This window comes from Arvicanthis niloticus, chromosome 24, assembly GCF_011762505.2.
Source record: "Arvicanthis niloticus isolate mArvNil1 chromosome 24, mArvNil1.pat.X, whole genome shotgun sequence".
Lineage (NCBI taxonomy): Eukaryota > Metazoa > Chordata > Mammalia > Rodentia > Muridae > Arvicanthis > Arvicanthis niloticus.
Window position 1 is genome coordinate 35,424,417 of NC_133432.1, and position 24,926 is coordinate 35,449,342.

Below are 24,926 nucleotides of genomic sequence, written 5' to 3' on the forward strand. Positions count from 1 at the left end.
CTGAAAGTGGGCCAATTCCATGGAGCCATGAACCAAATTTTAAGAAGAAAAAGTGATCAGCTACTGACCTGCCACCTCATATTCCTGTTGCCATGTCTTCCCTTCTCCGAAGGACGGTCTGCCTTAGAACACCACACCCGGGTCACCCCACCTCCAGTGGGTCTCACTCAGTCCCTTTGCTGCCTCTAAACACTTATAAAGTTTGACACACAGCAGGGAAAGATACTCTGCCACACAGAGTGTGCTTGATGAAGCTTTTATTCAGGAACAATGGCAGTATGTCATGGGAATGAACGGTACAAGAGACAATACTATTTCAGCAGGATGTCCAAGGGCCAACAGTTACAGTGACAAGAGAGCTACCTTCACAGACTTTTTCGTCATTATCCAGCAGGTGCAGGCTGCCCTGGTACGCTGGGTACCTGGGTAAGCCTGGAAGCTTACATCCACACCAAAGTACTATGATTCCTTCCTTCCTTGCCTGCCTGCCTTCCTTCCTTCCTTCCTTCCTTCCTTCCTTCCTTCCTTCCTTCCTTCCTTCCTTTGAGACAGGAACTCCTATGTGGCTCTGGATGTCCAGGAACTCACTATGTAGACCAGGCCAACTGTGAACTCTGATCTGATATCTACCTGCCTTTGCCTCCCAGGTGCTGGGATTAGAGGTGTATGCCACCACGTCAGGCTTCTCCTTACCATCTTTCAAGGCATCCCCTGCTTCCTGCTTTTTTCTTCTGCTACCTTGGGAGTAACTGAGTGGGTAAGGTGTCACACCACACACAGAGAGAGAAAGGGAGAGGGAGAGAGCGTGCAGACATCAAGACTCACTAGTATACGGCTGCTATCCCAAGTCCTCACTAACTCAACCTTCCTATTTGCTCTAGTGACTTTTCCCTCGGTGGACTTTGATCTTACAGGTTTAAATGAAATAGGGTCCACTTACAAAGCATTCTAAACTCACAGGGTGTTCATTCTGCCCCCATCCCCCACCCAGCTTCCAACAAGCAGGCGGGGAACAGAATGGCCTGGTCATGGAACATGACGAAGGACAGAGGGTGAGGCGGGGCTCGGGCCACCACCTTTGAGGTCTAGTTCAAGGCCATCTCAGCAACAAGCCTTCCAGATACACAGCAAATCATCTGAGGTACTCTGTCACATCCATTCGTGCCCTTCCTTGCTGTGAGCGTGTGCATCTGAACGTGTTGTCTTTCACTATCCATCCTTAACCATCTGTGACCTCCTTCCTCGTTCCTTCTGGCTTGGGCAGAACTGCATTACCAGAGGCCTCATGAATCCCCAGTAAGCAATGGGCAAGGGGCAGCCAGACCCACTTGGGAGAGTCTTAACACAACACACCAAAGATCAGAATCCTGCTTGGTAGAGGGGGGAGGGTGACTAGGAACACCTTACAGCACTGACTAGACTGTACGGATGAATAGATGACAGCAGGGAGATGACATAGAGGGCGGATGACGTCAGCTGGGCGGACTGTACAGATCAGTGACCAGTCTGGGCAAATGGTCACACCTGTGTAAACCCCTCCTGCTCAGTAGCATAGGCCACCCTGCCCAAAGCTCCCAATGGGTGATCGGTGAATACTGAGAGGCAAGGGATGGGTTCACACATTGTAGGTTTTCACAGGTTTGTAGAGGGGTGGAAGCAGCCCGTGGTTCTCGCGGACGATTTCCATGTACTCAGACGGGCTGTCTAGAAAGAGAGACCCGCAGCACACCTGGCAGCAACACTTGATCCCAGTGGTCGCTGGGCTCTTTTAAGACATGGGGGGGAAAAGTCAAAATCAGCCACCTATGGTGAATAAAACCCCAAGGGTCGATTGCCACCCCCTGGGACCCTCCCCACCAGCAGGCTCAAACTGGAGAGTTCAGAGGAAAGGAGAGGAGTCGGATGGGTTACCAGCTAACTCAGCAATCCTACCAGTCTATCCGTGTCTCTTCTGTGCATCACTCCAAACCATAGGGTTTAGCAGGGCCCCCTCCAAGCATCCTGGTCCGCCTACCATACCCTCTCCTAGATAAGGCTCAGTGGTCTAGCCTCTATCCTACAGAGCACCTACCTCCACTATGCCCTTCTGGTTAGTAGCGCTCCGCACAGTCATGTACATGATAAAAACCAGCAACACGGTGATTAGCGTGGCACACGGGAAAGCAAAGGCAAAAGGCTGGAAACCTGGGAGTGAGAGAGGGAGGTGAGAGGGAGGTTACAGGACTGGGTAGCTGGCGGTTCATGAATAAAGGCAGGTACTGTCAAGCTTAAGGACCTGAGTTCGATCCCAGGAGTGAACACGGTAATAACAAGAGATAACTGGCTTACTGAAATTGTCCCCTGGCTTCCACATGTGTGTCCTGGCACACACAATAGCCAGGCGTTGGTGACACACACCTTTAATCCCAGCACTCAGGAGGCAGAGGTAGGCAGATCTCTGTGAGTTCAGGGCCAGCCTGGTCTATAGAACCAGTTCCAGGACAGCCAGGGCTACACACAGAGAAACCCTCTCTTGAAAAGACAAACAAAAGGAAAAAAAAAACTGCACACAACAAATAATGAGTGGTTAAAAAAACAACAACAACTGATATTGAGTGTGTGTGTGTGTGTGTGTGTGTGTGTGTGTGTGTGCGTGCGTGCATTGCATGTATTTATGAGTATGTGGATGTATTATGTGTGCAGCCATGCAGGTGCACAGATGTGTGTGCAGACACGTGTTTGAGGTGTGTATGCATATGAAACTCAGAGCAACTTCTAGTGCTGTTCCTTGGGTTCCTTTGACTTTTTGTTTGAAAGGGATCAAGCCGGTCAGGCTGGTCAGCTCCAAGGATCCGCCTGTTTCTACTTCCTAGATTTACCTGGCTTTTTACATGGACTATGAGGATAGCCTCATGTTTGCAAGGCAAGCACCTCACTGACTGAGCTGTCCCTTCAGCCCCAAATCCTGGCTCTAAGGAAGCAAGCAGGACAGAGAACACAGCCAAACCCTGCTGGAGAAAATTTTCTCTTCTGTACACAGTAAACAGGTCCACAGGAAAATCCAGGACTCAATGAAAAAGAGGCAAACTGAGGCTGAGGAGACGGCCCTGTGCTTGACCACTTGTTGTACAAGCCTGAAGACCAGAATCCAGACCCCTGGATGAACACAGTGGCTTACCTGTAATTCCAGCCATGGAAGGTGGAAAAAGGATCTCAGAGCCAACTGATACAGACACTAGCCATATTTGGTAAGCTCTGGGTTTGATTGAGAGAGCCTGCCTCGTTGAATGAGATGGAAGGGTGATCAAGAATGATTCTTCTTAGATTTCCTTTTTTTATAAATATTTAAGTGTGGGGGGGGGCATGATAGCACAATGTCCATGGAGGCCAGAAGAGTACATTGGATCCCCTGGAGCTGAAATTACAGAGGTTATAAGATCCCCGTGTGGATGCTGGGAACACAACTCAGGTCCTCGGGTGCAGGAGAAGAACGTGCTTCTAACTTCTGAGCCACCTCTCCAGTGGGACAGTGATTCTTTTTATTTTTTTTTTATGGATGTGATTGTTTTGCCTGTATGTACACACGTGTCTGGTGCCTGTGGAGGTCAGACAAGGGTGTCTCCTGGAAATGGAGTTACAGATGTTTGTGAGCTACCATGTGGGTGCTGGGAACTGAACCTGAGTCCTCTACAAGAGCAACAAGTGCTCTTAACTGATGAGCCATCTCTCCAGCCCCCCAGAGGAGGATCCTTAATATAAAACTCAGGGATCTACCTGGGCCTTTAACACACACACACACACACACACACACACACACGAAGGAAAATAAATAAAATGAAATGTGAGAACCGTTAAAAACATACTCAAGGGGACTGGAGAGATGGTTCAGGAGTTAAGAGCACCAACTGCTCTTCTAGAGGTCCTGAGTTCAATTCCCAGCAACCACACGGTGGCTCACAACCACCTGTAATGGGATCCTATGGCCTCTTCTGGTGTGTCTGAAGACAGTCACGGTGTACTCACATACATAAAATAAATAAATCTCAAAGAAAACTTGGGACAAGCCTCCTTCAGTACCTGTGGCTCCTCCCAGCTCTCCCAGCATCCCTTAGTGCCAGTGATTCCTCCCAGCACTTCTAGCCCCGCCTTCTACCCTAAACCTTTCTTTCCCAAGGGCTTCTGCTTCTCTTACCCCAGCCTAATCCCTATATAACAGCCGTTTTGGCTACACCTGTCTCTTGGTCTCTTGACCCAGGCCACCTCTCTTGGTCACCTGCTCCTTTCTTGTTGTCTCTCCCTCCTTCTATCTCCTTCACGGTCGGGATTAGCCTGCTGCCCATGTTCAGCCCAGAGTCCTGCCTCTGCCGGCTTTCTCTCTTGTATCTATAGTAAAAATCTTACCCCTACTTTCTCTTTATTATTTTTGCTTTCATTCAATAGTATCTTCTTCAGGGCAGGTAAATTCCCCACCCCCGCTGTGTGGACCAGCGTCAGTGACTAGTTAGTAAGAGTGAATCTGTGTCTGCAAAGTCTACACCATGAATGTGGGAAGAATCCCTGTGACGGTTAGTTATTGTGTCAACTGGACTGTATTGTAAGGTGTGCAAAGCACATCTCTCTGGGTGTTTCCATAGATGATTAGCTCCTGAGTGCTCTGGTTAATCTCCTGATAGTCGTAAGTGTGTGGGAAACGGTGCGAGGGAGGGGCTCTGAAAATGTGATGGATAACCTGGGAAAACAGTTTCAGTTGAAGTATGATCTACATCAGGCTGGCCCACAGCATGACTGTGTCTTGATTCTTAATTTTTTTAAAAAATTATTTATTTTATGTGTGTGAGTACACTGTGACTGTCTTCAGACACACACCAGAAGAGGGCATCAGATCCCATTACAGATGGTTGTGAGGCACCATGTGGTTGCTGGGAATTGAACTCAGGACCTCTGGAAGAGCAGTCAGTGCTCTTAACTGCTGAGCCATCTCTCCAGCTCCCAAGTTGCTTTTCATCAGGATTTTATCACAGCAACAGAGATGGAAGTAGGCTGTGATGTCACCAAGGACATGAGAACTGTCTTTTGTTCTGGCACCTTCTTGTATCTCCTTTGCCTACTTCCTGTCAGCCATGATGTAAGCTACCTTTTTCTCTGATTCCCATCCACTGTGAAGCTCCTTGGTCACCCACTCCCACCCATGTTTTGCCCATGTTCATGGAGCTGAGCAGATTATGGGATAAACTCTCAGAATCCTTCCTCTCAAAACAATGCCAGTTGTTTGGTCAGAAATTTGGTTGACAATGATGTAGAAATAATTAGTATAGCCCCCTTCTAACCAGTGCTGTGTCTCTGCCTCAGCTTCCTACCACATGGTGGTTCTGGCCTCACCCACAAAGGCTCTTCCTAAAGAAAGTATGGTGGGGTGGAGAGAGGTCAGTAGTCGTGGGTTCAAATTCTGCCTCTGACCAAGCTATGTGATGCTCATGCTGACCTGAGGCTACCAAGGGAAGGTGAATAGGGATATGAATGCGCTGACTCTGCAGGTGACTGCTTTTCCTACAACAGCTTGAGGCTGCTTCCTGAGAAAAGGTGGGATGAATGAGTGAGTGAGTGTGAGCAGATGTACCCCCTGTGCACGCATGTTGTGGAGGTCAGAGGTTAACATCAGGAGTCTTATCAGATTGCTCTGTATACCCCCCCCCAACCTTGTTTTTTGGTGTGTTTGCTTGTTTGGACTTACTTTTTAATTGCATTTATTTATTATTTATTTATCTACTTATTGTTGGTGTGTGTGTGTGTGTGTGTGTGTGTGTGTGTACATGTGTATGTAGGTCAGAGAACAATTTTATAGAGTTAGTTTTCTCTTTCTCACTGTGTCCCTCCTGGGGATAGAATTCAGATTGTCAGGCTTAATGGCAAGCACCTTTACCCACTGAGCCATCTTGTCAGCCCATTTTGGGGGAGTTGTTCATTTAAGACAAGGTTCCACTTGGTAGTCCTGGCTGGTCTGGAACTTCAGCATAAACAAAGCTCTGCCTGCCTCTGCCTCCAAAACACTGAAATTGTAGGTATGCCCCCCAACACCCAGCTTTTACCTCATTTTCTTTAGACAGGGTTTCTTACTGAGCTCACCAATTTGGCTAGACTGGCATGCTGGGGAACCCTAGGAATCCTCTAGTCTCCACATTCATGCCTCTAGTACCTCTTTTAATTTTTTTTTTTTATGTGTATGGTTGTTTTCCCTGTGCAATATGTCCATGCAGTGCCTGCAGAATCCAGAAGAAAACATCAGATCTCCTGGAACTGGAGTCCCAGATAGCTGTGAGCTGCCACGTGGGTGCCAGGAATTGAATTGTTGGTAGAGTGTTAAGGATTACATTGGCAGAGTTTGTTGGTGGTACTGGAGTGGGTAGAGTATTTTAGTGGAGGTAATGAAGTCATAGAGTGTAGGGGGTGTTATCGATGGCATTTGGTGGTAGCACTGGTGTTGGTGAAGTATTGGTGGTGGGTCATGCAATGGTGGCACACACTTTTAATCCCAGCTCTCAGGAGGCAGAGGCAGGCAGACCTCTGTGAGTTTGAGGCCAGCCTGGTCTATAGAGTGAGTTCTGGACAGTCTCCACAGTGAGACCCTGTCTCAAGCCACCACCCCCCAAAAGTGTTGGTGGTGGTATTAATGGAATCTGGTGGTGGTATAAAAGTCAGTAGAGTGTTAGGGCACCATCACAGTTTGCTAGTGGTGCCTAGATTGGCAGAGTGTTAAGGATGATCCTGATGGTGTTTAGTGCTGGTGCTAAAGTTGACAGAGTGCCGGAGACAGTACTAGTGGAGTTGGTGGTGGGGCTGAAGTGGTAGAGTCCCACTAATGGTATTGATGGAGTTTGCTGTTGGTACTAAGGTGGGCAAAGTGTTCAGAATAATCATGGCGGAGTTGGTGCTGAGAGGTGGAGTGTTGACTGTTGGAATCTGGTGGTGGTTGGCAGAGTGTGGATGATGGTGGCCTTAGCATTTGGTCATTGAAATGTGAATTGTTCCTTTACCCAGGAGAACAACTTACAACCTTAGTGCTGATAGGGTTGGTCTTGATAACCTTGGTAGGATCAGCTGGTCACCAGAAGTGATGGCAGGGTTTTGATACCTGCATGGCACTGCACAGAAGGCAATGTGTCACTTACTGGAGGGCCACACCTGAATCCTGTGGTACTGGTGAGCCTTGCTGATAGCATTCTCAGCACGGAAGATGAAGCAGTAGTCCCCGGGGTCCTGGAAGAGGTGGGTCAGGTTAAAAGATGTCCGGGTCACCAGCACAGGGTGGCACTCTCTGTCCTCCAGTGGGAGACACTGCGGTTTGAGGCCCCAGCACACATGCAGAGGTGGGCTACAAAAGAACAGATTCACATTTTTAGAAACACATGGTAAGGAGCAGGAACCCAGACTAAGCCCAGGGAAGCTGGGTACTAGCCTGCCCTGTTCTGTGCGACAGTTCAGAGTCCATCTATCACTTTAGTGGGACTTAGAATCACCATGGAAACAAACCTCAGAGCATGTCTGTGCCAGGGATTTTAGGCTAGGTTAATTAAGGTGGGAAGACCCACCCTGACTGTAGGGAGCACCATTCAGTGTGTTGTAGTCCTGGATTAAGAAAAAAGCAAAAGCAAGCAGAGAATCCACATCCATCACTCTGCTTTCTGACTGGACGTCATGTGACCAGCCATTTAAAAATCCTTCTGCTATGCCTCCCTCTTGTAAATATTAATCTCAGTTGGGGGTTTCTATCCTGCCTTAGGTCATTCAGTTCCCTGATAAAACAAATACAACTTTTCTATTTATAATAAACCCTATTATAACTAGAGCTGGGCAGATATCTTCCTAAGATGTTATAATCTATCTTCCTATCCACAGTCCCAAGTTCTAACTCACCATGTTCTGTCTGGGCAGCTCTTAACTCCAATCGGCCAGCCCTCATGGCCATGTTTTCATGACTCAGCTAACCCATGGTGGCAACTCCTCCTTCCACCTTCTTCTCTTCTTTTGTGGTCCTGCCTCAGGCCCCAAGCCTGGGAACCGAAAGCCACCTATCTTTCTTCTGCCCATCATTATTCAACCAATAGTTTTAAATTAAGGAACAAGTCCACATAGCATTACTTGAAGTATGTGTGGATTCTCTTGTCCCTGGGGACAACCAGGCCTTGGGGGCCAGTATTTAGCATTACAATACATAGCAAAAGAACAAACCCCAACAATTCCCCCCTTTTTTTTTTGTCTATATAAAAAAGGCTCTTTCTTTTCTTCTTTCCCTTTCTTTTCTTTTTTCTTCTTTTTGAGACAGGATTTATCAGTATAGCCCTGGCTGTCCTGGAACTCCCTCTGTAGACAGGCTGGCCTTGAACTCAGAAATCCGCCTACCTCTGCCTCCCAAGTGATGGGATTAAAGGCGTGCACCACCACTGCCCGGCGGCTCTTTCTCTTATAATAATAAACAACATACAATAGGAACAATTATGAAGTTATAAAAATTATTAAGAGATGCATTTTAAAAGTCCAGTTTAGCCAGGCAGTGGTGGCACGCCTTTAATCCCAGCACTTGGGAGGCAGAGGCAGGTGGATTTCTGAGTTTGAGGCCAGCATGGTCTACAGAGTGAGTTCCAAGACAGCCAGGGCTACACAGAGAAACCCTGTCTCAAAAAAAAAAAAAAAAAAAAAAAAAAAAAGTCCAGTTTATTTGTATTCAGCAACTCAGGTTTTTTTATTTCTATCCTATCTTGGTGAGTTTGGGGTTCTGCATTTAAATCAATTTCTTCTTAAGTCCTAAACAACTTAAGCTTCATTGTGAGACTATAACTCCATCTGAGACCCGAGGAAGAATAAATATTACCTGAGAATGCAGGAACACAGTTTCCAAAATTATAGAAATGACAGAGACAGCTGACTGCCTGGACAGTCCCCAAAACCGTCTCTATAACTTTGGAGCATCTGTTCTTCAACCTACTGAATATCTGACAGACCTTTTGTGACTCAGGAATTATGAAGGACTAGCTTACCCTGTCTTGACAAAGCTTGGCAGTCGATTTCCCTGCGTTCGTCTGTCCTTTTTGGACAACATATTGTCTGCAGATAAATTTAGGGCATTTTTTTTTTCCCCAGTGGCTAGCTTGCCACAATGCCCAGTGGCTAGCTTGCCACAACTGAAGCAACTCCATATGGAGGTTATTGATGTTCATCATCTTCTTTGAAACAGAATGGGGCACTGTCAGGAGCTGTCTCAGTCAAAAGATCCTTTAATAATGAAATAATTGTAAATGCTATATTTGGTGGCTCTTTGAGGTTTTTGAACAGCATCTATCATAGCATATCTGAACAAGCAAATGTTACTGTCTTCAGCTACTTAGTATCTATGTAACTAAGGATGTATATTTCTGTGATAATCCAGATTAGTATCTAACATGACCATGAGTAATTTGCAATACTTAATTATCCTAAACCATTTGTAATAGCAGCTATTAAAAGGGATGGGACTAAACCTTGTATTATTAAACCTTGTATTATTAAATGCATAGGCATAATATCTATGTAAGTGTTGAAACATACATACAGAATAGTACCATCTTCCCTCCAGGCTCTTTAAGGGACAGAGCAGGCTCTATGGCATCATTGGTAGTGTAGAGAAGCCACAGAACACCCATAAAATACTCTGGGGGTTCACTCACCTCCCGAAGAAGTTCAGATTCATTGTCAGCTTTTGGAATGTCTGCATGAGGGTGGGCCCGGAAATCTGGATGCCTTGAAGTGACTCTGTAAGGAAAGAGGAACCCATTAGATCCAGTGGCAGAGGATTGACACAAGGTACACAGCCCCTTAGGCTGCATGGCCACCTCTGTGTCCTTGCCTCTGTTCATGGTGCTGGCTCAGAGGGTGGCAACTGGAGAAGCAAGCAAGAGCCAATTCTCTCACCCACTGGCACTATGCCACTGACTATGCCACAAGAAAAGCACCAGCCATCACCAAAGGCAAGGAAATCCTCACAAGGCCTGGAGAGACACCTCATCTAGTATCCTAATTAATTAACTCTGTCAACTTGACACATCCTAGAGTCAAGTTGATAAGAGAGTCTCAATTGAGGAATTGCCTGGATTCAGATTGGCCTGTGAACATGTCAGTGATGGATTATCTTGATTCCTAATTGATGTGGGAAGACCCAGCCCACTGTGGGCGGTACCATTCTCTAGACAGGCAGTCCTGGGCTGTATAGGAAGGCTAGCTGAGCATGAGGTGGCAAGTGAGCTGACACAAAGCAGTCTCCTATTGTTCCTGCTGTACTTCCCTGACACGATTCCCTGGTTGCAGGCAACGTGTTGTGGACTAGCAAGCAGTTCTGCCTTCAGGTTCCAGCCTTGAGTTCTTGCCCTGACTTCTCTCAGGGAGAGAGCCTAAGACAGAGAAAACTTTTCCTCCCCTGCGTGGCTTTTGGTGAGTGTTTTTATCTCAGCCACAGAGATCAAAATAGAACAGTTGGTAAAGACTAGACCAAAATTCCACCCTCAGCACCTTGTAAAGTACCAGGTACGGTGACACCTGCTTGAAATCCCAGAGCTGGGAAAATAGAGATGTGTGCATCCCTGAGAGTCACTGGCTAGCCAGACAAGCTCACTAGGTGAGTTCCAGGCCAGTAAGAAACACTTGTTTCAAAAGAATGTTGTTGAACCAGGTCAGGTGGCTCCTCCCTTTTGTCCTAGCACTTGGAGACAGAGGCAGGGGGATCTCTGTGAGTTCCAGGCCAGTCAGGACTACACTGTCAAAAACAATTATTAATTTTTAAACGGTAGATTGGCATCTAAAAACTCAATGTTTTCCCCCCTGACCTCCACATGCAAATGCACACGTGTGCATACCCACCTGTACACATGTGTTAAGTATGGGTTCAGGTGCATGTGAGCCTGAACCCAGACCCTCACCCCCACATACACACACATACAAAGGTAGGTAGAGAGAGGCTTCCCACCCTCTATTTAGTCAGCTTTGACCTGAACTTTATTGACTGGGGAACAAGGAACATCAAGGACTAGCTCCCCTGTGGCAGGTGTCAGATCAAGCTCAGGCTCTGGGGGCAGGGTAGCCTGAACTCAAATGCCAGAGAGTGGCTGCCTGTGGCCTTTGGCAGACTCTCTGAAGCAGACATGAGAACATCCCTTAAAGAGTAGCCCGATGCTAGCCTGGCATCACCTGGATCTGGAAGGAATGTTGTTTAGGACTCCTCGGGTATAGCCAATCAGACAGGAGACCTACCCCGCAGATTTAAAGATGCTGAGAAGTCGCCGGTCTTCTGTATGATGCCCTTCGTGGTGTCTGGCTCTATCTGCTCCCATTCTGCCACCACCCTGACTTTCACCGTGAAGGTTCCAGGGCTCGAATAGTTGTAATACACCACAGAGTTGTCAGTTATCAACAAGGTCCTATGAGATGACACAGAGAAGGGACAGAGACATCCCTGTTTCCCCTTTCGGCAATTTGGAAGTCACTCCAACAAGGCATCATGGAAACGCCTGTAATGACTTGGGAAGCTGAGGCAGGAGGATTTCAAGTTCAAGACCAGTCTGAGCTATACAGACAAGCTCGGTCTCAAAAATCAAAACAAAGATTCATAGCTCTTAAATTTGAATTTGTTGGTTCTAGCTTTCTATGTTTCTGTTTGTTTGATTTTGTCTTTTGAGGGGGAGTCTTATGAGCCTGGGACTTGCTCTGTAGTCCAGGATGACCACATGACCACGTTCTGATCTTCCCACCCACACCTCTAGAATGACAGACTTGTGCCATCATACTAGGCTTGCATTCTTTCTCAGGGTTGGAAAGATCTCTCAGTGGTTAAAAACATACACTGCTCCTATAGAGGACCGTGTTCAGTTGGTTCCCATAACCCATGTTGGGCAGTTCACAACCACTTATAACTCCAACCCTGGGGCATCTGTCACCCTCCTCTGGCTTCCATGGGCACCTGGCACACATATGCACATATCCATACGGAGACATGTACACACATTCACATGATTAAAAAGAATAAAAAACAAACCTTGAAAAAAAAAAACAAAAGAAAAAGAAAAAAAAACAAGGCGGGGCAGTGGTGGTACACACCTTTAATCCCAGGACTCAGGAGGCAGAGGAAGGCAGATGAATCTCTGAGTTTGAGGCCAGCCTGGTCTACAGAACAAGTTCCAAGACAGCCAGGGCTACAAAGAGAAGCCCTGTGTTGAAAAACGGGGAGGGGAAGGAGAAGAACAATTAAAACTACAAATTTGAGAGAAAAAGAAAACAAAACAAAACTACAAATTTGAAGTTAGTAAAATGGCTCAGTGGATAAAGGTACTTGGTACCAAGCCTAATATCCTGATTTGATTGGTCCCCAGGGTTCTTGTGGTGCAAAGAGAAATTGCCCTCTGACCTTGGCACACTGAGAGAGACAGAGAGAAGGAATTTTTTTTTTTTTTTAGAAGAGTAAATAGCTGGTCATGGTGGCCCACACCTCTAATCCTCCAGAGGTGCCTGGTCTGTTTAATGAGTTCTAGGGCAGTTCAGGTTACCTACGGAGACACTGCAGGGGGCTGGGGGGAGGGGCAGGAAGGAAGGGAGAAGGGGAAAAAGGGAGAGAGAAGGGGGCGGGGCGGGGAATAAATGCATACCCGTCTCCAAAGTCCCATCGGTAGAAGAAGGAAGCCGACTTGAAGAAGTCACTCGGGTCATGGAGAAGAAAGGACAGCCTAAGACTTTTCTTGGTGATGTACGAGTTCGGCCAAGACAGGGAGGTGTTTTGGGTAACGACTATGTTTCCCACAAGGGACTCTGCGAAAGACCAAGGGAGAGTGAGTTCACCAAGGTACAAGGTAGAAAGAGCCTGAGTTCACCTTGAGCTGGTGCAGACCAGCCTCTCCCTGGCTCAGCCTCCTCGTGCCGTCAGAATCGTGTGCAGTGGGGGACCCACCACTGAGATGTCCTAGTCGCCCCCTGCTGGCGGTGACTCGCAGCAGGTGTTAGTTCTCAACCAGTGCCTGCGCCCCCACCTCCCTTTCACAGGGATACCCGCCAGGAAGAAACACACAGGCTGTCGCAGGACAGGATGCCCACACTTGTAATTCTAGTACCTGGGAGGCTGGGGCAGGAGGATCAAGAGTCCAAGGCCCTTCTTGGCTCCACAATGAGTTAGAGGTTAGCCTGGGGTAACAAGGGACCTCATCTCAAAGCAAACAAATTTGCTTCAGAATTAAACGCATACAGACATTTTTGTTATTGGGCTCTAAGCAATAGGGCCTAACGATTACTTAATAAGCTGTAACCAGACACTGAAAGGCGTAAGGAGAGAAGTTAGAGGATGCAGGAGGAGCTGGGATGTAGCTCAGTAGGGAAGCAGTTGCCTAACACTCAGGATGTCCATCCCCAACACCAAAGGTGGAAGGGAAAAAGGTTGGGGTAGAGCTTGGAACTCAATGGTTCAGAGCACGTTCTACTCTGTAGCTGTAGCTTTGAGGTATCTGGTGCCCTCTTCTGGACTCCATGGCAACTGCACCCATTTACACTAGCAGAGTATACGGGTTACATAATTCTGTGTTTGCTTTTCTTTCTATATCATTTTGCAAGCATGCGCATTTTCGCTCAGGGCATTATAAACTCACTGTAAGGGTCCTGATTAACAATTCCATGAACTGGAGCTATTGAGATGGCTCTTACCATCTCAATAGGTAAAGTCACCTACCATCAAGGCTGACGATATGAGTTCAATCCCCAGGTCCTACATAGTAGAAAGAGAAAATCAACTCCTGCAAGTTGTCCTCTGACCTCCACATGGACACCACGGCACAGGTACCCATGTGCATGTACACCCTCACTAAATAAATAAATAAAAAGTAAATGTAGTAAAAGAAATTTAAATAGTTCCATAAATTAGCTGTGTGTCATAGGATATGCCTGTATTTGTAGCACTGAGGAGGCTGAGGCAAGAGGACCTTCTTGAGTTCAAAGCCACCCTGGGCTCTACAGAAAGACTTCCTCCCACCCCTAACTCCCCCAAAAAAGGAACATAGATTGCTAGGCGCAGTGTCACACAGCTTTAATCCCAGCACACGGGAGGCAGAAGCAGGTGGATCTCTGTGAGTTCAAGACCAGCCTGGTCTACAAAGTGAATTTCAGGACAGCCAGGGATACATAGGGAAACCCTGTCTTGAAAAACAAAAAGGATACAAATTAGTGTCTTTAGTGCCCTAACAGTTGTGTGTTTGATTTATTTGTATCTTTGGGTTGTTTGCTATTGTCATCTTGTGTATAAATCATTGCCTAAATGAAGGCTTACTTCCTGAATGCAAATTCACTTCCACTGTAAACCCCAGGTGGCTGCAAGATCTGAACTCTGGTCCTCTGCAAGAGCCACAAGTGCCCTTAACTACTGAGCAGTTTCTCCTTATTTTACTTTATTTTTTTTATATGTATGAGTGTTTTTGCCTGTGTGTGTGCCTGCTGCCTTAGGAGGTCAGAATCACCTGGGGCTAGAGTACAGGCAGTTGTGAGCTGCCATGTAGGTGCAGGAAATTGAATCAGGGTTGTCTTGGAGAACAGCCAGTGCTCTTAACCACTGAGCCAACTCTCCAGCCCTTCGTCATTTTCAACAAAACGTTTTGATTACATTTATCTATTTATTTAGTGTGTGTATGTGTCTGTCTGTCTGTCTGTCTGTCTGCACTCATGTTGTGATGTGTGTGTTGAAGTCAGAGAATACCTGGCAGGAGTGGATCCTCTCCATCACGTGGGTCCTGGGGATCGAACTCAGGCTGTCAGGCTTTGCAGCAAGCACCTTCACCTGCTGAGCCATCTTGCCAACCCGATTTTCTAATTCTTTTTAACTTAACGAACAAACAAGAAAGAATCTATGCCTGCAATTCGCATCTCTTTGATGACTGTCAGCTATCAAGGCTGGATATTTTTCTCTGCACAAAGAGCTTGGTAACAGAGGAAATGGCTCAGTTGGTGAAGTGCTTTTCATGTCTTGAAAGCATGAGAACCTGAATTTGATCCCAAGAACCCAGATTTTTTTTTTTTTAAAGGTACATTATGATGGTGGATAACATTTGTAATCTCTATGCTGGGGCTTACTGGCCAGCCAGCTTAGTCTAATTAGTGAGCTCCAGGCCAGTGAGAGGTCCTGTCAAGAAAAAAAAAAAAAATGTGGATGCTGCCTGAAGAACCCCAGAGGCTATCTTCTGGTATAGAAGCACATTGGTAAGTATGTGCATATGTGCACATGTGCACACACACACAAGAACATGTACACACATACATACAAGCACAAGATTTGAAGGCAGGCCTGGTGTTACAGCTCAGCTGGAAGCATATGCCTTCCCCCCTTACCCACCCAACTCCCCCACCCCCACCCCCAGTGTTTGAGGCCCTCCCTGGGTTGCACACATGAAAGAGCTTGAAAGCAAACAGGTAAACAAGAAAGGCCCTCAGAGATCCTCACCTTTAATGGGGAGGACTAGAGTACTCCTGGCTAATGGCTTGCACATCCAGCAGTCGAGAGCAGTGACCCAGACAGAGACTGGGAAGTCCCCAGGCACGCTGCCCAACACACGGATGGTCGAGGTTAGATTCTTCTCAGTCTTGGCAGTGAGTGTCAGAGGTGTGTGGATCCAGTGGAAACGGTAGAGGTGGTTATCTGCAGGCAGGAGCAGGCTGCCATTGTCCTTGACCATCAGGCTGGCTGAGATGGTCACTTCGGTGCCCACGGTAGCAGGGCCATCAGTAGTAAGACTAAGATTATAGAGACCTAGGAGACACATGCGGGCCAGGGTTCAGGAAGGTGACAGGAATCCTTCCAATATCTTTCCAATCATCAATTAAGCATTCTGTCTCTGTCACCACAGCTGCAAATGTTTAACAAGGATGTGGGGTTACTGGTCAATCTTCAGCAAGCACAGAGTATTTCTGTTTGCTCAGAGCTCCTTTTGCTCTCTCTTCACTTGTCAAGATATAAAGAGCTTGCTTGGGCTGGAGGGCAGGGCTGGGGTGGGGACTGGGGCCATAGCTTAGCAGGTAGAGTGCTTGCCTGGAGTGAATGGAGCTCTGGGTTTCATCCATTTTATTCCACAAACCAGGGTGGCACACACCTGTAATCCTAGCACTCAGAAGATAGAAATGGGAAGTCCAGTAGTTCAAGGCCATCCTCAGCCACACAGTGAATTTTATAGGTTAGCCTGTGCTATACAAGCCTAATTTTTGTGTTGTTTTGTTTTTAAATAAAATAACAAAAGAAAGAAAGAAAAAAAGAAAGAAAAATAATAATACAGCCAGCAGTCCCAAGCTTCAGCAACGGGCCTCTGGCTTTCTCTTTCTAGGCACACGCGCCTCGTTGACATCTTCACTCTATCCCATTTCAAGGGGTCCCATGTGCAATCGTCTGAATTTCTGCCCCATCCTGGCCCTGACTAAGCACACCCCACCTCTTGTTGCCCAGACAGACTTCCAGCAGGTGATCTAATAGGGTGGGGTCTAGATACACATCTGGGAAACTTCCACCGGGAAGCCAGCCACTTTAACTTCTTGCAGTTTCAGGAGGAGCACAGTGGTAAGCGCTTTTAATTCCAAGACTGGCTGAGGTAGCTGGGTCTCTGAGAGTTTGTGGGCAGCTTGGTTTACATAATGAGTTCTAGGCTAGCCAGGGCTACATAGTGAGACCCTGTCTTTAAAAAAAAAAAAAAAAAATTGAAACAATTTCCACTTCCCAGAATGCTTTGGTCCTCTGACGTCAGAGCCTTGGTATATGGTGGCTCAGTGGCGGCACTTGCTGCCAAGCCTGACTCCCTGAGTTTGATCCCTGGGTACGCAAACACTCTACTGTAAACAAATCTAACAAGAAAAGGAAAGCCTTTTCCACCTCATGATGCATAGTAAGACTTTCAGGAAGCTCTCCTGTGCCTTGATCCCTCAGTGATGACAGGCTGGGGACACCACTGTCACTGACCCACCAGCAACAAAATGAAGATTTCTCCTTCTTGCCCACCGTACTTGTCATTCCCAGAAAACAAAGGTCATATGCGTCTCTATTGTGTACAGACAAGTGCTTAATATGTAATGAGGAGCTGGGGACACAGCTCAGTGGGTGAGAGTGGTTGCTGCAGAGGCATGAGAACCTGAGTTCAAGTCCTCAGACCCACTTTAAAAGCCAGGCATGGCCAGTCAGTGGTGGCACAGGCCTTTACTCTCACTCAGCACTCAGGAGGCAGAGGTAAAGGCAGACAGATCGCTTGAGTTCAAGGCCAGCCTGGTCTACAGAGTGAGTTCTAGGACACCAGGATAACCAGGGCTACATAGAGAAACCCTATCTTAAAAAACCAAAACCAAGCCGGGCAGTGGTGGCGCATGCCTTTAATCCCAGCACTTGGGAGGCAGAGGCAGGTGAATTTCTGAGTTCGAGGCCAGCCTGGTCTACAGAGTGAGTGCCAGGACAGCCAGGGCTACACAGAGAAACCCTGTCTCGAAACAAAGAGGCCAGGCATGGTGATGTACACTTGTCCTTGTACTTGGGTGGCAGGGACAGGAGGCTCTCTGGAGCTGGCTGACCTGTCTGTCTAATGGTCTCAGCAAGCTCCATTCTGTATTGTTTAAATTAGACTAAAACCAAGAAACAGGTCTCAAGTTCACATAAGCAAAATCCCAAGTGTTTAATCCCAATCATATGTTTTTATTGGTCACTATGAGGCAGTGCCTGAGGTGGAGAGAATCTGAGGAAGAGATCCGAGGTCAGCCTCTCACCTGCATGCATGAGCACCGTGGAGCATACCTGTGAACACACACACACACACACACACACACACACACACACACACTGAATGGCAACTGTTTGGTGGTACTTCTGAGCCACGTGACTCCTGGAGTGGAAGATGTAGCATAAGGTCCCCCTGGCACTGTCGCAGAAGACTGCTCATTAAGGGGTTACTGACTGAACCCCTTCTGTGTGCCCCACACCCACGGGTACTGAGGTTACCCATAACTGAAGGATATGATCCCTCTCTGAGAGGGTTCACAGGGTACCGGCTGGAGTCTTCAGCAAAACCAGGAGAGGAATCCATCTGCAAATATGTCCCCTGCCCTCGTTTACCTCACAATCCCCATTGGGGACTTGGGCTTCAGTATTTTCTGTTCCTCGGCCCCGTGACCCTATTACGAATCCTTTCCTTCAAATTTATTTAAGTTATAAAGCTGTTTGAGACAAGATGCTAAAGGCACAGGCCACTGCCTCCGCCCAGAATGCCATGGGGTTGAGGGGTAATATTGTCAACATGGTGGGACTGGGTTTAGTTTTGATTTTGAGACAAGATCTCTATGTAGTCCTGACTGTCCTGGAACAACTGGTGTAGACGGAGCTGGTCTTGAACTCACAGAGATGCAGTTATATCAGTTGCCATGACTCCTGCTGCCATGTCCTCCTTCCCTGACTGTACTTTTGAATTGTGAGCTGAAACAAACCCTTCCTTCCTTAATCGGCTTTTGTCAGGTATTTTACACTTATCTATTTACCGTGTGTGTGTGTGTGTGTGTGTGTGTGTGTGTGTGTGTGTGTGTGTGTGTGGGCGCGCTCGCGGGGGTGTGGGGGAGCGTGCGGGAGCGCCGCGCACGAGTCTGTACACATGCATGTGTGTGCATGTAGCAGGGGGTCAGGTTTTTCCATCTAATATATGGGTTCCAGGAATCAAATTCTCACATCTTCAGCCTAGGCAGTAAAAGCCTTTTGTCATAGCATATAACACCCAGACAAGTATGTAACACAAAAGGCACTGGGTGCTATTGTTATTCTCCGGGGCTATTATCCCTCCCTTTTGTGGGCAGGCAGCGTCTTCCTTTTCTCGAGGGCTCTCGAATCTTCTCCCACCCCCCACCTTCCCTCCTCCCACTCGAGTTGAGGAGGAACAAGGACCAGAGCGAGGCTCTAAGGTGGCAGAGACTAAGCCGCATGTTAATTGCCATCCTGCATCTGCAGTGAGATCGGGCTGACGCAGATCTGTTGCCATGGAAACGGAACTGCTGGCTGGAGAAGAAGGAAGGCCCCTGCTGACGATGTCGTTGAAAATGGTTGCCAAGCTCCTAAGAACTCCCACCCCCCTGCCTGGAGGAGACCACAATGGTTTTAAAAAACAGAAGCTGGGCTAGAGAGATAGCTTGGTGGTTAAGAGCCCTTGTAGTCCTTTCAAAGGCTATGTTCCTGGCGACTACTATGGACAGCTGACACCTGTCTGTGACTCCAGGTCCTGGGGATCCAATGCTCTCCTCCAGCTTTTCCAGGCATGCACACACATGTGAACATTACATCCACATAGGTGTGCATCCACACAAATAGAACAAATTTAAAAATTAAAAATAAATTAAAAAGAGAAGCTGCACCAGGCATGATGGGGTGATGTTTTTAATGTGCTTGAGAGAGAGCTATGCAGAACTCTGTTGAGTTCAAGGCTAGCTTGGTCTGCATAAACAAATTCCATGCCAGTTGGGGCCTATAATCCCACAACTATGGAGGTAGAAGCTGGAGGATTAGAAGTTCAAGGTCATCCTTGGCTGTATGTGTTTGAGAATAGTCTCTGAGGTTACATGAGACCCTGTCGTTTTAAAAAGGGGGAGATCTGGATCCCTTTCAAGGTGACACTACCCTTCTTCCTCTGGGCCTTTGGGAAGTGTCCAGGACATCCAGGCTAAAGTGGACAGTGAAGATGACTGCCACGTGAGACTGAAGGAACCAGGCCCAGTGTATCCCCTGCTACTGTGCTCATCTGAGCTCAGCTCTCCTGTTTGGGAGCCTAGATGAACATACAGCCTAGGAATACAGAGCACAACCACCCAGCAAGGGCTTGGGGGCACCCCAAATACCCTCAAGTGACTTAGAACTACATGTGCCAACAACAGAGACAACTGCCTCAAAAGCATGGCCTCAGTTTCCCTACATGGTTTCTGGGCTCCATTGTTTTCCCATGATACATGTAGAACATTCTAGAAAATGATTACTGTGGCCTTTTTATATAGCATGTGTAGGCAGCCAAAAAACATTTGCCAAACACACCTGTGATGGTCTAAATAACTCAAAAATCAACCTGCCTCTGCCCCCTAAGTGCTGGGATTAAAGAGGTGTTATGAGGAGAATAAGGAGTTCAAGGCCATCCTTAGCTACATAGTGAGTTCTAGGCCATCCTAGACTACATAAGACCCCCATCTCAAAAACAAACAAACAAACAAAAACCAAAATGCTACTGGATTGGTGACATATGTTTATAACCCCAGCACTGGGAAACTGAAGCCAGAGGGTACACATTAGAGATCTGCCTGTGCAATTCATGAAGACCTTGTCACATAATTAATATAGTGTGACATGGTGGCACATGCCTTAATCCCAAGGACAGGAAGCCTGAGGTAGGTAGATCTCTGGATTCAAAGCCAGGATGGTCTACAGAGTGAGCTCCAGGTTAGCCAGGGCTACACAGGGAAACCCTGCTAAAATAACAAACAAACAAACAAATAAATAAATGGTTGTGTATTTCTTATCATTTAAATCACATAACTTCTAGGCACATAAAACCTAATAGAGCAGGGTGTCCATTTCTAGATGAGTTCCAGGACAGCCAGGGCTATACAAAGAAATGCTGCCTCGAAATATAAATAAATAAATAAATAAATAAATAAATAAACATTTGTGTATTTCTTGTAATTGAAATCACATAACTTCTAGGCATATACAACCTAATAGACCAGGGTGTCCATTTCTAGATGAATTTTATGTTAGATTTCTAGGAGAGGGTGTGGGGGGGCTGGGGGTGGGGGTGGGGTAGTGGGCTGCAGGTGATTTAAAAATTGCAAAATTCCCACAAAATCCTCTAATTCATTCTAAAAACGCAGTTTTTTTTTTTTATTATTTAATTTACTTCGTGGCTCTGCTGTTCTTACAAATCTACGCCAGGTTTCCCCCAACCCCCCACTCTTTTAATGGGCGGCTGTGCTGTGAAGAATGACATTTTTTTTTTTTTTTTTTTTTTTTTTTTGCAGCTGCTCACAACCCACCGGTCTCAGACAATTCTCGAATCTGGGTGGTTTGTTATTCCTAAAATGGGGTAGGAATGTTGCTGTTGGTCTTTTCATCATGAAGAGATGGGTCCCTGGTGAGCCTTGGTAAAACCTGTCGGCTCAAGATCCATTTTAAAAAAATTAATAATCATTCCCAGGGAAGAAATGGCAGACTGGCTCTGTGGACTAGTACCCGTGCCAACCCTTAACCAACGCAATCATGGTGGAAATCTCTAGAAAACGGTGACATCTTATAGCAAAAGCCCTACCCCATGCAGGCAAGGGGGCGGTTCCCCCTCGGGATGGCTGAGGCACAATGGCCCCTCTCAGCCCACCGGGGCCCCCACGCTCCCTATTCCTCCCCTAGTGAGTACCATCCGGACGGATGCACTTCCCAGGGCAGAGTGATGGAGACAGACATCGAGGGGAAGCAGGGAGACACCCCAAGTGCCTGGGTGACTTCTGGGCAGAGGGGCAGAACGGACCGAGTCATCTCGGCAGCTTAGGTTTTGGGCAGTACTGGACAGCTCCAGGCGGGCTCTGACTTACCTGCGGCCACCCTCACCGGACCCAAGGGCAGGAGGCAGGCGAACCAGAAGACGAGGACGAGGTCGGACCAGACGTCGGTGGCCTTGGCCATGGCGCAGCCTGGATACCGAGGGGCGCCGGGCGGATGCTCAGGGAGCTGGGCTGGAGCTCCGCAGTGGCGGCTCCGTCTGGTTGTGCGTGGAGACGTAACGCTCGCCTGTCCCCGCCTGCAGCCACCTCCGCCCACACAGCCCTCCCCGAGAGTCCCTCCCCTCTAGGGATCACAGAGGCCATCCTTGTTTCACCAGGTGCGCATGCTCCCTCCCACCATCGTGCTTTTGTACGTCCCAGAGCCATGTTTTCCAGCCCGAGACAATGTCTCTTCTCTGAACCTTTAGCTCACCAAGTTGGTTAGACCGACGATCAAGGAGTCCCTGGAATGTGCCTACCTCCATTCCTTCCCAGAGTCAGGGCCTCAGATGCTCACCATGCCGCCTGATTTTTACATAGGTGCTGGTGATCCGAACTCAGGTCCTCATGCTTGAGCAAAAGACAACCCACTAAGCCTTCTCCCTAGCCCTTAATCTTTTTCGCTGTCCTAAATTTTCACTACTTGGTAGACATTTTGTACTTACAGAACATCTCCATTCAAACCAGCCACGGTTCCTTGGGGATATATACACAAACTTAGTTTGTTGACTAATTTTGGTTGTTTAGCTCTTTAGATATGCAGGTTTCCCACTCCCGCTGCATATCTAAAGCTGGCCCAGAACTCACTTTGTAGTTGTATAATTTTCTTTTTAGGAGGTCGACCAGATACCTCCCTTCTCCTAAGGCCCAGCCAAAGTTTTCCCTTGCATAGAATTGGTCCTCCCCTCCCCTCCCCTCCCCTCCCCTCCCCTCCCCTCCCCTCCCCTCCCCTCCCCTCCCCTCCCCTCCCCTCCCCTCCCCTCCCTTTCCCTCCTCTCTCCCACCCCTGCTTCTGTTAAGCTTCTACAATCTATACACGGTAGTACTACTTCCCTCCCAGGGCCACAAGCCCACAGACAATTAAGGCAGAGTTGCCTACAGCTAGCTGAGAAGAGGAAGTAGTTGAGAGAACAAAGGAGAGTCCAGTGACCTTTCCTATTCTTCTAAGAGAGAATCTCCACAGCAAATAGGTCTTAAAGGTCACCAGCAGGTAGTTGCAGCTTCTCTGATAAAGAAGCTAAGATCACAGGACCCGGGGACAGATGATAGGTTACGGCTAATAGAACCCCGTTCATTTTAGCAGTGACCTGTTTGGGCTAATTTAATTTTTCTACATAGCAGACAGCCCATGCTTATCTATCTACCTGTCTCTGTACATGTGTGTACGTATATGTGTGTAGTTGAATGCATGCTCTAGCGTATGTATAGAGGTCAGAAGATGACCTGCAGGAGGAGTGTCTCTCCTTCTACCACTTGGGTGCACCAGATCAAAGCCGGGTCCTTACGTTGGGCAGCAAGCCTGCCAACCCATCTTGTTGACACCCCTCACCGATCTTTTTGCTCATTATGATCTTTTGAAAGCAGGTTATTCCGTCTGCTGGTGCTAGCCAGGTGGTATAATTGCATACCTTTTGGTTGCAGATGGCAACCTATGAAGCCTCAGGGTTCATATTCTTACTGAGGCAAGATAGAGAGGCAGGGACAAGACAGTCTTGGCAACACAAGAAGGGGAAAGAAGAATCTTAGGGGAGAACAAAGAATTCCTACATATCTGTATATAGATCATGTATATTTATATGAATACACACATGCACATTAATACAAATTTAAGATTTTTTTTAAAGCCGGGCGGTGGTGGCGCACGCCTTTAATCCCAGCACTTGGGAGGCAGAGGCAGGCGGATTTCTGAGTTCGAGGCTAGCCTGGTCTACAGAGTGAGTTCCAGGACAGCCAGTGCTACACAGAGAAACCCTGTCTCGAAAAAAAAAAAAAAAAAAAAAAAAAAAAAAAAAAAAAAAAAAAAAAAAAAAAAACCAAAAAAAAAAAGATTTTTTTTTTTAAAAAGTTTCATTTATCTTATGTATATGAGTATTCTGTCGCTGTCTTCAGACTCACCAGAAGAGGGCATCAGATCCCATAACAGATGGTTGTGAGCCACCACATGGTTGTGCGCCTGAGTGCAGGCATACACAGAAGCCAGAAGAGGGTATTGAGTCCCTTGGAAGAGGAGTTACAGGCAGTTGCTTCTCTAGCTCATATTATTGATCTTTTGAGACCAGAACCACTCAAATGTAGATATGGTTAATGCTAAGAAAATTAACTACTGACTCTCCCCAAGGAGTCTAGACACACACGTTATATTCTACTTTGTATGGCTCTCCCTTAAGAAACACATACTCCCACACAGATACATATTTTTTTTTCTTCTAACCTCTCTTTCCCTTTAGGATTAAGTCTACATTAAAATATCTTTAACAAGGGGCTGGGGAGATGGCTCAGTGGTTAAGAGCATTGACTACTCTTCCAAAAGACCTAGGTTCAATTCCCAGCACCCACATGGCAGCTAACAACTATCTGTAACTCCAGTTCCAAGGGATCTGACACCCTCATACAGATAAAAACACCAATGTACATTAAAAAAAAAAAAATCTTTAACAAAATCTCCAACTCAGAGCAGCAAAACCGTACAGTGGGTAAAGGGTCCCCATGGCTAAGGCTGACAACCAAGCTCCATCTCTGGGACCCATATGGTAGAAGGAAAGAACAGACTCCAACAGGTCGTAGAGCCTTGCTGTGGCATCTTACCAGTCTGAATAACTTGTTTGTTTGCTTGGTTGTTTTTTTTTAACCAACTGGTTGTGATGGCCACACCCCTTTAACTCTAGGACTCCACTCAGGAGACAGAGGCAGGCAGACATCTAAGTTCGAGGCTAGCTTGGTCTAGAGGGTGAGTTCGAGGACAATCAGGGCCACACAGTGAGATTCTGCCTCAAAAACAAAACCAAAATCTCCAAATCTACTACATCATAAACTGGCTGATATTGACATTCTTCTTCTTGTAGAACCCTTAAATGCCTGTTCAACCTGAACCTGAGTCTAGGTCCCTAAAATTCTAGGGATACTCCTGAAGTTCCTGAAGGGGGCATTTCGGAGCTGCATATTTTTCTTCTCACAAATGACATAACTCTAGCCTGTCAGGTCCTAGGAAATCAAGTCACCTTGTTGAAACCCACCAGAAACTTTGAGAGGACAAGATGCTGGAATATTGATTTAAAATAGTGGAAAGTTCATCACACAGAGGAGGGGGAAAGATTAAAAACAAAACAACTCATGGTTCAGCTTCAACCTGCAAGCAAGGTTGTGGATCAGGGATCCAAGCA

General features: G+C 47.0%; 1 protein-coding gene across 1 annotated transcript; it reads right to left on the reverse strand.

Moving 5' to 3' along the window:
• Positions 1-240: 240 nt before the first annotated feature.
• On the reverse strand, positions 241-21,784 carry Tmem130 (transmembrane protein 130). The gene is made up of 8 exons (XM_076923640.1): positions 21,598-21,784; positions 15,467-15,772; positions 12,642-12,801; positions 11,254-11,420; positions 9,678-9,762; positions 7,146-7,348; positions 2,072-2,184; positions 241-1,765 (listed from the first exon to the last, which is right to left on the reverse strand). The coding sequence occupies exons 1-8, from the start codon at positions 21,686-21,688 to the stop codon at positions 1,616-1,618; spliced, it is 1,275 nt and encodes a 424-aa protein (XP_076779755.1). The 5' UTR covers positions 21,689-21,784; the 3' UTR covers positions 241-1,615.
• Positions 21,785-24,926: the final 3,142 nt, after the last annotated feature.